Below are 13546 nucleotides of genomic sequence, written 5' to 3' on the forward strand. Positions count from 1 at the left end.
GGCGAAATGCTGTAAAAAATGGAACTAACAACTTTGAATGTTTGCGCTTAGTAGACCTTGACGCCAAGTGCCAAATTTGGAAAACTATAACTATACAGTCAACCCTAGTGGACAGTTATACTGTGTCGCCTGCAACTGAATCTTCAAAGACCAAGTTCGGCTTCGCTAGTCACACAAGAGCGCACACGCTAGAAGATGAAGTCAGGGGAGTCACCATCGACGGACACGTCGTGGAGGACATCGTCATATGATATATTAGCCAATCTTGCAATCATCTACAAAGTTCTCAGCCACACCCGTCCCACCCTACATCTCCACGCACACATCCTTCCTGCCCACTTCTTTCCGATAATGACAGGCACCTCAACTCCTCCTTGATCACCACTTCACAACCCCCCAATGCAGGATTTTGTCTGGCCCGCTTCGAACCTTTGGAATACCTTCCATGCTCCATGAGACTTTGACCCAGCCCCCCAGCCTTCAAACATGTCCTTAAAAGTATTATTTTTTTTTCACTCTAGATTACCAGATTAATTATGCCAGTTGCACATTGTAATGTATTTCAGTGAAATGGTTTTAGTCTGTACTTCTGTAACTTACTGTCAGTTTTATTCCTCTTGAACATTGCGGTGCCTTATACATTTATATACATTACATACAAGTAGTAAATTGATAAAAAAAATTCCCACAAATTATTAGTGATGTTTATTATTTGAGAAGCAAAATGTGAAAAGCATTTTCATTGGCTACATCCAATATCTGAGGGAGCACAAAAAGGGCTCATACAGCCAAAATTTTATTGGACTAAATACTGCTTTAAGATACATTCTGATAAAAAATATAGTTAAGGATATTTGCTTTACAATAGGCACACATTTACAAAACAAAGGAAGAAGTCAATAATCTAAAGCAATATTATGAGAACTACATTTTACATGGCAAGTATCTCTAATGCTGCAGAGGCACCAAGAGTGGCAGAGCATCATGGGAGATTTAAGTCAGCAACAGACCGACTGACAATGTTGCACATACCTGGTCTGACCTATCAGCAGCAATCGATATCAGATACATCAAATATTGCAAAACAATATCTCCATCAAAGATCCTTAAGGTACAGACCGTGGTATAGCATGATTATTAAAGGACACAAATTTATATCAGCCCAACACTGTCCAATCATCAGTCATGCATGGATTTTAAATATCACAAGAAGCAGCACCTAAAAATATTTACACAGAGGTCATGAAATAATAAGTATTTGTACAAAGAAAAATAAGGCAGGATTGTATACAGCAGTGTCCATTCACATAAGTTTTGTAGATGTTATATTGTGCATTACCAAAAATAAGCTTCCTTACTCGTTGGTATAAATCCATAGCATTTAGCTCTAGGCATCAGTTTAAAAAAAACAAATAAAAAATCAAAAACATACATTATGTATGGTGGTCCTTCAGTCTGCATAACATTGTGGATCCCTTAAAGAACCGATATGTGTGAATGGGGGGGCAAGAACATGTAGACTGATTATAGGTGTCAGAAAATGTCGTTTGGTATCAAAATTATATGTGAAAAAATAAGGTGCAGGAAAAAGCCAACACTGAAAATAGAAATAGATAGATATGGTTAGCAATGTATGTATTAAAATATGATGCACACCTCCAGAAAGAGGTTCATAGGAATATTTTTGGTGCAATTTAAAATGACATTCAAGTAAAATAGGTACGATAAATTAAAACAAAAATGACACCAGTTAACAAATAGATATTACTAACTTTATTGCTTGGCCTTGTGTTTAGATTCTAAAGAACAATTAGGTCTTTTAAGACCTGTTTCTATTAATAAAATGCTTTAAAACTTAGATGCTCAATAGTGCTCTAATTCCTGCCAACTTCTTTAAACATAAAAAATAGTCCCTTTGTGAACCGATAACAGTTATATTAAATAGGTTGTCTTGCATGATTACACTGCTAAAAACTTTAAGTACTTAAAGCCTACTGACAGCACATTTATCTGTCACCTATAAATCCCTTTATCTTCCTGGAATCCTTCTGAAATACATCCCAGTGTCCAGTGAAATAATAATGGTCAAAAGTGGACAGAATGTGCAGAACTGGTATAATCTGATTACAAAGTAGTCAAGTGTACAAAGAAAAACACCCCCAACAGATCAGACCATCCGCGTATATAGCCTTCAGCGCATTTATTTTTCAATACTGTATATATGTATGTCCCGGGAAAGTGTATCTGTACTCTACACATAGGAGAAAGCCATTTTGCAGGTGAAACAAATATCCAGCCTGTCAATTCACTAGGAGCTAGTGATATCCCTGAGACAAAAGGCGTTTAGTGCCTCATGCCTGAGTAATGTCACTAGTTCTAATTAAAGGACAGGCTGCACAAGTAGCGATTCTGACCACAAAGTCCACTGTGAGTCAGTGATGAATAAACTTGACGCAAGTTGCTGGCAGGAGGTGAAAAGCATTAAGTGAAATGATAATATAAAAGTGTGCACCACGTTTTACTGTTTATAATGGTTTTGAGACCAATTATTTTCAGTCTTTGCAGTAGCATAGGTTTATACAGTTTGCGTACCAAAAGGACCCCCATGTATTGCATTTAAATACACAGTCATGAGGGAAATGTATTCAAGTGCCTTAAGGATACCTCACACCTGGACTCCGCTGGATCGCCTTGTAAATTAAATAAAATCTTGGTTGGTTAGTTTAATACTAAAACTATATTTGCATTCTATCCTCCCAAGAGTTCTTTAGCTTCAGTGCATACAATATGCCACCTGCCCCATTAATTTAATGTACATTATCATCATGATCAATATCTACATTGTTACAGCAAACTCCGTAAGTCTCCGTTTTCAACCGGTGAAATAAGAATAGTTACAATATGATATGTATTTACATTTTTATACAGAGTACAGTCTCCACTTCTCATCTAGGCACAATGTTGATTTGTCAGTACAAGATATAGGAAATTTTAGCTCTGTAGATGAGCACTTGATGCGAGAGGTTCAGTATATAATGCAAGGCTAATATACAATCAGTCTCTCAAGCCATTAGAATGGTCACCAGCGGCTGGATGTTTTTCATCGTAAGCTGGTCTGTTTGGGTAACTTTGCTCCCATAAGAATGCCTGGTGCCAATGTTGATGGTGCTTTCATCTGCATGCTAGATCCTACCATAGTTGGGAAGCTGCGGTTCCTGCGTATTCCTGCATTTAACTGAATGCCACTTGTTACAGCAGGGTAACTTAAAGGCAGACCTTCTTGTATAAGGCCTCCAGGAACATATGTCCGTACTGGTCCCTGCGCATCATATATAATAGACCTTTGGCTGTCACATGCAGCAGATGCTTGTGCTGGTCCTGAGACTTTGGCAATTCCAAATTTCTTCACTTTGTCCACTAAATTAAGGTTGGACACAGAGACATCAGTTTGACATTCACTGCTTCGTATGTTCTTCTTTTCCCTCACCTCCTTCAGGATAGAGCTGGCAGGTTTAGAAGCCAGGAAGTTATCATAAGGTGGACTGGTGCATTTAAAATCTAGGGAGGGTGGAGAGGAGCTTGGTGTCTGCATAGGAGAGTTTGGAGGAGTGGAAGGTATGACAGCCATTTTTGGAAGAGATTGGTTGATTATGGAAGCTTTCCCAGCCCTGTCCCAGCTTTGCGGGTTGTACATAGCTGCTGAAATGCCTCTCTCCTTCAGGAGTCTTACCAATCCGAGAGATGTGCTCATAGTGGTTGTCGATTCCCTCAGATTGGTAAAAGACTCTGCCAAGCTCAGCCGTCTAGGCGTGCAAGGTGTGCTTGCTGGCGTAGATTTTAGAGTGCTGAAAATACCACAAGCTGGAGTGGGTGTTGTGTTAAGGCTGAAAGACATAATGAAAAGATAAATCAGTATAAAGCTCAGTAAGATACGCAATTCAAAAAACACAATAGCTATTACTAATATTTTCAGGAGACACGCACTTGCAATGCACAAGCATGCTCGCTTAATGAATATACGCATCTACAGTATGTATTTAATTCTAAAGCTGTAAAATTCCTCCAATCATCAAATAGTACTTGATACACCTTTCCTTCAGATTGTACTTTCTTGCAAAATTTTTATACTCTTAAGGTGGCCCCACATGCCTATATTGCAGCCGATACGGATCATCTGGCCCAATAGTACAGCATATAGTGAAAATGACCACTACTTTAGAGACTGATCTATTGAAATTTGTTATCCTAGCACTGGCGGAAAATATGGCCCAGAGTGGACTGGTACTGTAAATGCCTGTGTGTGTGATAATCTATAGCACCAAAGGTCACTGATAATACTGAAAGTGATAGGGCCACTAATACTGAGATGAGCAGCTGGTCCCTGCCCAAACTAGCAAACCACGTGCCAAACTGAATGACGATCCTGTTACTTGGTACTTGGGCATGGTGACACTCCAGCCAAAGCTTTTCTCAATCTGTTTTTTCTCAACTACTATATAGGAGAGTTTTGTGTGTTATTTCTCATTAGCCAGTGTCTGTATATTTTCTATAAATTAAAAATAAATTTCCATTTCATTATTTTTAAAATGAAAATGGATTTTCCTGTAATCCTAGATAAATAATGTTTCCAAAATCCCCATGCAATGATTTTCACATTTTTTGTAAAACTCAACTGGGCAACACTATATATAAAGTGTAAGGTATACAGTCACAATCCACCAAAAGGTTAATATAAGTCACAAACCAGTATACACCAACATGCATTATATTTTGTTTACATACTACTAGCACACTACAAATAAAAGCAATCTTCTATACCTTAGTGAAGATACTGGTACCCAATTATTAAATTTTATTTACATGGCGCCACAGGTGGTCCGCAGCGCCGTACATACAGTACAGGGTACACTGAATATTACATTACAATATAGTAACCAAAATATAAACAGAGCACAAGTAACAATTAGCACCACAATTCTCCATGCACAGTACAGCTGGGAAGGTGAAGGCTGTCTTTGAAGTGCTAGAGAAGAGGGCTATGACACAGTAGGGAGAAGGACCCTGCTCCTAGGAGCTTACAATCTAGGGGGGCCCAATGAAATGATAGGCAAATTGATTCAGCCAACAAAATGGCTGTATGTTTAAATCACTTGTATATTGCCTAGTACAGGGGTTCCCAACCACGGTCCTCAAGGCACACTAACAGTCCTGGTTTTAAGGATAGCCATGGATGAGCACAGGGGACTTAATTAGCACCTTAGGTATTTTGATTTAACCATCTGTGCTTAAGCATGGATATCACTAAAACCAGGACTGTTAGTGTGCCTTGAGGACCGAGGTTGGGAATCACTGGCCTAGTGGTTTAAAGTGGCTGTTCAGAGATATTTATTCTCTGCATTGCCACTTTAAATTTGTATTTAATGGATGCTGAGTGATCTGGTTACTTTTACCAGGTTATTCCTGGCATGTCAGCATTATAAGAATTTCAAAATGTAATTTGGATGTAACAGAAACTATTCTATTAGAGCTAATTTACATAAATGCAGTACAGAGACCCACAAAACAAACCAGAGTTTCTCTCCAGTTATAATAATAACAAAAATTCTATATTTAAAAATACACAACATATTTCTTACAGCACTATCACACCTTCACTTTTACAATAAGCAACACTTATTTGATACCGTTATACTCAGGAGAGCTAGTTACATTTTTAGATAAATTAAATAGATTACACCAATTTACAGACAGAATCTTGAAAGAAAACTGTTTCCCTATCTTTCATGGGCCTTAATAAGTGAAAAACAATCTATTCCCATTGATTTTGGATACATAGGAACTGCGTTCACATTAAAGTATCTCAGTCCGGACTGAGAGTGACATCAGTTAAACGGGGATGACATGATGGATTGAATGGAACCTCTTTGATCTTTGTGACTACCCTGACCTTCATGCTGAGTACAGTATCATTGTTGAAACGCTTTTTTGTCATATCTCATTACTCTATGTGTTCATGCTGAACTTTTTCTATGTCTTTATAAAAGATCCTTTTGCATTTAAATGTGATGTGCTGGCTCTCTTTACGGAATGAATTATATATATATACACACACACACATACACACACACATAAATACATACATACACACTTTGAACTTTTTTAGCGTACATTAATAGGAAAAAAGGAAACAAAAACACTACAGTACATGCGTGTATTAATACTTCCGTAAACTGCAGTAGGACAGGTTATTTTCCTACGTTAAGCAAGACAACATGCCAGTGACACTGCACCAAGGCTTCTTTGGACTCCGTTAGAAAAGAAACAACACAGTCTGATAGTTACATGAAACTTAGTGTTAAGATGAAGACACTGTCAGCATCTATGTTAACTGGTGTCACAAACATTAACATCTCCATCTACAGTGACCCAGCCACCAGAGTACCAACAATACTGCTCACCCCCTGCCACGCTCAGTCACAGTGTCTGCCCTATAGCGCCTCTCAGCAAAACCTGGTATAAAGTGCTTTCTTCCTCTTCATCAAATAACCTGTGAAGAACCGTGTTTGGTTAGGTAGCTCCTCTATAAACAGCGTTTAATTTCATCACTTGATATTCATAAACAAAAGCACCAACTTCAAGAATCAGGAATTAATAGACATTTTCAACCATATACTGTATATACTGTGTATCTCCAAATTCAATACATGTCCTAAAGTTAGTCACACACCACACACTGTGATAGGTAACAAGCCACATTAGCTAAATACACAAGGCCTAAGCAGGAAATAGAAACAATAACAAAATAATGTTCTCTGTGTAAGTGTTGGGCAAGCTCATTCCTTCTCCACAGCTCTATATCAGGGATGGGTACCTGGCTATCCTAACCCTCCTCCTCTCCCTACCCTAACCCTCCCCAATGCCTGAACCTAATCTCCCCCTCCCCGCACCCTAAACCTATCCCTCCCCCTTAGTGTCTAACCCTCCCCCTAGTGCCTAACCCCTAAACCTAACCATCCCCCCAACCCCGCTACTTACTTAATACTGGCCATTATATATGTCTGAAATGCCTGTGGTGGAAGTTGATAAAACACAAAAAATTTCATAAAACACAGAGGTTAGATGTTCCACTTGCTAGAATCAGCATCATTTAGGCACAGTTTGAAAATAATTCTAATCTGCCACAGACTTCAGACAAACAGGAGTCATTAACAATATGGTGGAATATTTGCATCAGTGACACTTAAAGTTGACAGCCTCAAGAGCTCAAAGATACAGTGTACTCAGCAAAGAAAACAAAATAGATACATCTTCTAAACTGCATCATAAAACTAACATACTTAAATATGTAATTTCATATAGAAGGTGGAGTCCTACAAAAATGAGCTATGCTACTTCCCCTTTAAGTTTGACAGTTTTAGTAGTCTACAAATGACACAGTTGAAAACCATGTTTCACTTAAGATGCACAGACCATGGTAATTCAAGTATGTACAGGTAATTATTATTATTAAAGTGATATGGTCCCATTTCATAAAAGAAATTCACCCATGCTAGAGGCATAAGGGGATTATTTAATAACATGGTGTAATAATTAGATATCTGCTCTTCCCCACAGCAACTAATCTGCAGAAGTTTTTGGTTAAAGGGGAACTCCAGCCAAAATGTCCTAGAAGTTCTGGGGACCACTGCTGACACCTGCAGGCATGCCTGGGGCAGCCCCAATATACACAGTGCTCTGTATAATCGTCAGTGGGAAGAAACACTGGCATGGAACACCTGCAATGATACTAGTTAAGGCTTGAGAAATAAAAATTAGAATTGTGCAGGAAGTCCTGTTTTAAGTAGCTGTTCGCACAAACTTGTGTCTTTCTGCTCACCTCAATGCTTACAAGAACATTTTTTTATTGGCAGAGTCACCTGAGCAAAGCAAGAGACAGCAGCAGGGCAAAAATTACTGTTCCAGTAACTGAAGGAGCTGGTGCTACACATATACACAATTATGTTATATAACCCACCTTGGAGTGACTCGCGTGAGTTCATCAGACGGGTGCAAAATCCGACAAGTGGTGAAAGTGAATGTGGAGTTGGTCTGAGACAAACATTTCCCAGGATGGTGCGCTAAAAAAAAGAAGATGAACCCATTACTCATCCGCACTATTTACATAAGGCAACATTTCTATTGAAAGCCCAGAAATGGAAGTAGAATCCCTATTTTTGATACATCCACCATATTTAATGAACCCTGGACTAATAGCAAGCATAGTAATAAGGACATGCATGCTTATGGTAACTTGCCATGTCCTTCACAACCAGTTCTACTAATACTAAATTTGTAGGCTACCATAAGCTTTATCTTTTCTCATGCATATATTTCAATTGGTTACAGTTATGTTCCTTAAGCCTGAAACCCCTCAGGTCAGTATGAAAAAACTAAACTGTGTGGCACATACAGTGTACAGTACAGTAAGCTACAAACAACTATGCCCCAGGAAATAGGTTTAAAAGGTAATAAAATGAGAGGAAAGCTCTCTACATCATAGTTACATTGTTAAAAAAATCAAATAAACCCACTGTACACAAATCCACACTGAAAGCACAATTAAAGATGTTTAAATGCTCCGGAAAGCTAAAAGAAGGAAGGTGCATATTGGATTAAAGGCAACGTACAGGAAATAGTTGCTATGCAGTTATAAATGTTACAGGACATTGGCGTGGATGAGGGGCTCGTCCACAGCTTTGTTCATGAGGTCATATCAATCGTGTACTATGGAAATAATATACATTTTTGGAAGCGAAGACCTGAGAGCAACTAGTAAAGGGATAACGTAAAAGATACTAGCAATATTCTTTCCTGAGTTGTCTGATTCAGTTTAAGGTTTAGTAGGAATATGATAATATCTTAATTTATGAAACAATTAATGCCAGTCGCTTGATGACTACCATTCTATCACATGGCATTCTCACTACCGCAGAAATCGATTATATGAAACTCAGGAAAGAAGTAAGCTGTATGGCTCAGTAGGAATCTCCATCTTGCAGATCACAAGAAAGTTTAATTTGGAAAACTAAAACAATACACCACCAAACAAATTATTCTGATTATTGATTTGATAAAGAGGCTGCTAAAAGTAGAGTCAAGCAAAGCTCTTAGCACAGATAAATGTAGAACCAATGAATTGACTCCATGTTCTGCATAGAGACTGAGAGGTGATAGCAAAGAGGACAGATAACATCTGTATTGTAAGTAACATACATACATACTGTACCACACCTTACACAGGTGGTCATTTTCCAGAGTTTTGGTGTTTGATGTAGAAAATAACTTCAAATAACTGAAGCTGTGGGTTCAATGTACACAAATGGTTAAAACACTTTTTAGTCTCCTTTTTTTTTTAAAAAAAAAAACTTTTTTTTTGTACAGAGAAGCCTTAATGGTTAAAACCTCCGGGTTTAGAAAATAAATATATTATTTCAAGCTGCAATAATAACATTAATTTGCTATAGTAGAAATAGCATTAGGAAGCATATATATTTATATATAGATACTCTGCTTGCAAAATTAAAAACTACAATAAACATTTGTAAATATTACAAAATAAACCTATTTGTTTAATAATCAATGATAAAGTAATCTATTCACTTGCAATAATTTGTTAAATATGTAGCATTATTGGGTATTGCAGTTTTAGGTCTAAAAGGAGAGATGATGTATAAAGATAATCATGAATGGCTAAGGTGTGACATGCACTATGGACAGTGGGGGAGAATCCAAGTCTGGTCAACAGCTACAAAGTGCCTACAGACCTGTCCTACTTAATGGCCAATATTTTTGCAAATTTGCACATCGTAGAGTTACCAAGGAAATTCAGCATTATAGACAGTAATGTGCGCAGCTGTACAATGCCATGATATGCAGGGGCACATCTTGAAGAATCTTCGTGTTCAACAGAACCCAGTCAGGCATTCTAATATAAAGCATTCAGTTTGGATACCTGGCAGGCTGATGTCGTGTGATGGACAGTGACTTCCTAAAATATCTATCTTGTTTGCAACTTTTTAGTTTTGCTTAACTATTATAAATTACATCACCACCACCAACACCACCACAATATCCTTGTTTTCAATAAAACTTTTTAACATTAACACAGTAAGGCACCAGAGTAAACACAGTAAGCCACCAGAGCTTACCAACTACAAGGTTACATAGAAAAGAAAATGCATATTATTGTTTGGGCGGTATTCAATTGTTTCAGTGCGCCCAATCTAAAGTGACGGAACATCGCGGCAGCTATTAAATGGATGCAGATTATCGAGCTGATCGTACCCATAGAGGTCAGGGTTAGCCATGTAAAACTGCTACCCCCGACCAAACTTCTGGGCGCGATCGCGAACAGTGCCGTTTGGGCACCCAAACAAGTCACTATTCGCCCCTTTTCAGCTCGCACCCCATGGGGGGGTGCGAGCTGAAATGGTGCGCCGGTAGCTGATTGTGCCCGACAGAGCTATTCAATTGTTGCTGTCGGCGCAAAGGGGGGTAGGTACAATTGAATATCGCCCTTTATGAGGTATAACAACCTACAAGAACCATGAAGATGTTACAGTGCTGGAGTAGTGCTTAATGTGTCACCGGGCATAGGAGGAAATAACAAAAGCTTGTTGCTAATATTCAAGCGGTAAGGAAAACTTCACATATGAAATTAGGAGAACTGTACATCTGTTCACATGAAATTCCCCCAAAGGCAATTCAGAAATGCCCGTTTTCCTTTCTGGAGCTACAGAAAACACTATTTGGGCACTGCGGTCATGTGATTGCCGATTATAGTTATACTCCTGCTTTTGCTACACCTTTTATAGGCTTCAAGGATGGGTGAGTTTTTGTTAACACCTTACATCAATGATTCATAAAGTGATTGTTGAGTTACTACTATGTTTAGAAACAAACTCTGTCATGCCCAAGTAAACAGTTGTGTGTGTACACTATGTACCCAGCATGATGTCATCCAACGGCCAGCAGTGACAAAATGACAGTGGGGCCCACGCTGACTATATCACCCGTCGGAACTGCATGTCGCTGAAGTCGCGCAGGAGCGTGCATCATCAGCGACATAGCGGGTGCACACTGTCCATATGTGGACTATATGTCGCCCAATCCGCTGGATCGGATGAAATATCGTCTAGTGTATACGGGTTTAAGCAAACCATAAACTCAATTTTTGTAAAGATAAACTATATAAAATTGAGATTTCTTAGGCCTTTTTACGTTGGGTTTTGTATAGACTTTAATGGGGTTCACCTCATGTCTTGTATATTTTATATGACTTTGAAACTCATGATTTCTCAAAATAAAATATAAATATGATTAAAATGAGGAATGTTAATTTTCAGGACTATAACTATTAATAAAAACAGACTCCTAAATATAAGATATATGTAGATATTTCTATATGCACTGTACACACTGCCTGACCACTGTGGCCAGCAGTGATCGGGCACATGGGGAAAGAGACGGAGCTTTGGCTTCTAGTGCAGGAAGGAGGAGGTGCCGGGATGTTGGATACAACAGCAGCCGCGGGTGTCTTCTAGGAGCGCGGCTGCTGCCATATGGAAGTCGTGCCGCGAGGGGCGTGATGCTGCTAGTACGCAGCAGGAGCAGACGGTTTCCAGGAGCCGTGGCTGCTGCTTCCATGGAGGAAACGGCTGCCTTGTAGCTGCGTGGTGTGGGTGGTGATGCTAGCTTCCCGATCACTGCTGGCCACAGTGATCGAGACACAGCAGCAGCCACGGCTACAGCTGCATCTTTTGAATTCACGGCTGCTATGCAGCAGCGCCAGGAGGGGGTAGTCGCTGGGTACCTGATCACTGTGGCCAGCAGCGATCGGGACCCAAAGGAGTGGGAGCCGTGGGTGCAGAGGGACCGGGAAGTCCCTCTGATATAGGCAGCAGTAGGAAGATTAGCTTCCCGCAGCTGCCTAGTGGGAGTTTCTGACCATGTCAGGGAAAGCCCAGTCTGATGTGACCATGCCAGGCAAGTGGTTAACCAAGGCTGATTTTTCAAGATTATTAGGAATAATCACCGCTATGGGGGGTATCCAGTTAACAGCGAACAGCGAAAAACAGGGATTTTTCGCAGATTGTCCTCGTTTTTTTGCCAATGTTTGTTTTACCCTATCCTATTACTTCATCCGAAATAATAACCCCGATAAGTGCCGTGTCAGGCAGACTTCGGGGCTAATTGGATAGCTCCGGGGGATCCAATAGCACCCTAACAATGTTCGAGGCTATTTGGATACCGCCCTATAATTGAGACGATTACTGTTAGGACCTCTTTAAGTGAGATTAGTGCAGTTTGTTAACCACTATAAAAATGAGACGACCGCCTTTAGAACCTCTGTAACTGGATTAGCACACATTTTGACAAGTCTCCATGTCTGTACCTGGACTTACAGGGGTGAGAACCTTTATAAGTTAGACAAAAACGTCTTGAAACTGGATAAGTGAGAAACCTCTAAGACTAAACGTGCCGTCCCTCGAGATCCCACTTATCCAGGTTCGTCTGTATTAACTTTTTGAATAGCAATTTGATAGCCTAAAACTGACCAAAGTAATGTTTTCTGGCCACAACATTGGAAACCCCAATGAAATCTATGGATAGAAAATCTGAATTGGCTCATTTATGATTTTCTGGTTATTGCTAAAATTTTTACCACTTTCCTAAATGAACTGTAAACAAAATGCAATTGTTGTTGATATATACATATATACAAAGTAAAATATGATTTTGGTATTTCAAAATCCTTTTAATACAAACATCTTGCTTTTAGCCCTGTAAAATCTCTATCAAGATTTTAAACAAATCTGTATAAAATATTTTCCATTAGTGCAAAAATAATTGTTTAGCAGTGCCAGAAACATTCATGATGGATGACAGCATATTTACACATTTACAATATATTTATATAACATTTTTGGTATGTGGAAAATATTTTTTTTGCAGTCTCAGGTATTAAAAAAAAGCAACAAATATTTCAGACAGGAAAAAAATGGCAGTTTTTTATAACTAGATAAATAATTATATTTTCGGAAATGCATAATAGACAGCAAGCTTAAAAAATAATTGCTTGCCAATTGCAAATATTTTTAATAATTTAATTATTATACACAGACTACAGTCTACAGTATAACTGCCACTTACTGCAAATTCTGAAAAACATTACTGTGGAATCTACACAAGATGGCAGTTTAACATGTGCAATAAGTGGAAACAGCAGGGCACAAATAACACCTCTTTAGGCATGTCCTGATTTTCGACAACCCAAATTATAAAATATACTATTGCCAATTTAAATAATCCTCATGGTCAACAAAAATATTTTGGCACATAGTTTGCAAATACATACATACATACAGTGTTTGCCTGCCTCTTCCTTTTAGCAGCCTTTACATACCATAAATGTGGTTTCCTGCAAAACTGCAAACAAAAATGATAAGACCTGCTAAACAACAGCTTATTACAGAGGAGATCACTTATTGTATGCAGTAAAACATGT

The 13546-nt window shown here is 38.8% G+C and overlaps 1 protein-coding gene across 9 annotated transcripts in view; it reads right to left on the reverse strand.

Moving 5' to 3' along the window:
* Positions 1 to 690: 690 nt before the first annotated feature.
* Positions 691 to 13546, reverse strand: part of TRAK1 (trafficking kinesin protein 1) — a 186792-nt gene continuing 173936 nt past the window's right edge. For 7 of the 9 annotated variants that reach the window (XM_088462849.1, XM_088462827.1, XM_088462825.1 and 4 more), the window contains 2 exons: positions 8015 to 8117; positions 691 to 3884 (listed from right to left, as the gene is read on the reverse strand). In XM_088462849.1, the coding sequence (XP_088318975.1) occupies positions 3101 to 3884; positions 8015 to 8117 (887 nt within the window). In that variant the 3' untranslated portion in view covers positions 691 to 3100. Of the gene's footprint in view, positions 3885 to 6458; positions 6548 to 8014; positions 8118 to 13546 lie in introns of all 9 variants that reach the window. The other 2 variants (XM_088462859.1, XM_088462852.1) reach the window with 1 other exon arrangement.

This window comes from Taudactylus pleione, unplaced genomic scaffold (assembly GCF_031769625.1).
Source record: "Taudactylus pleione unplaced genomic scaffold, aTauple2 ptg000053l, whole genome shotgun sequence".
NCBI lineage: Eukaryota > Metazoa > Chordata > Amphibia > Anura > Myobatrachidae > Taudactylus > Taudactylus pleione.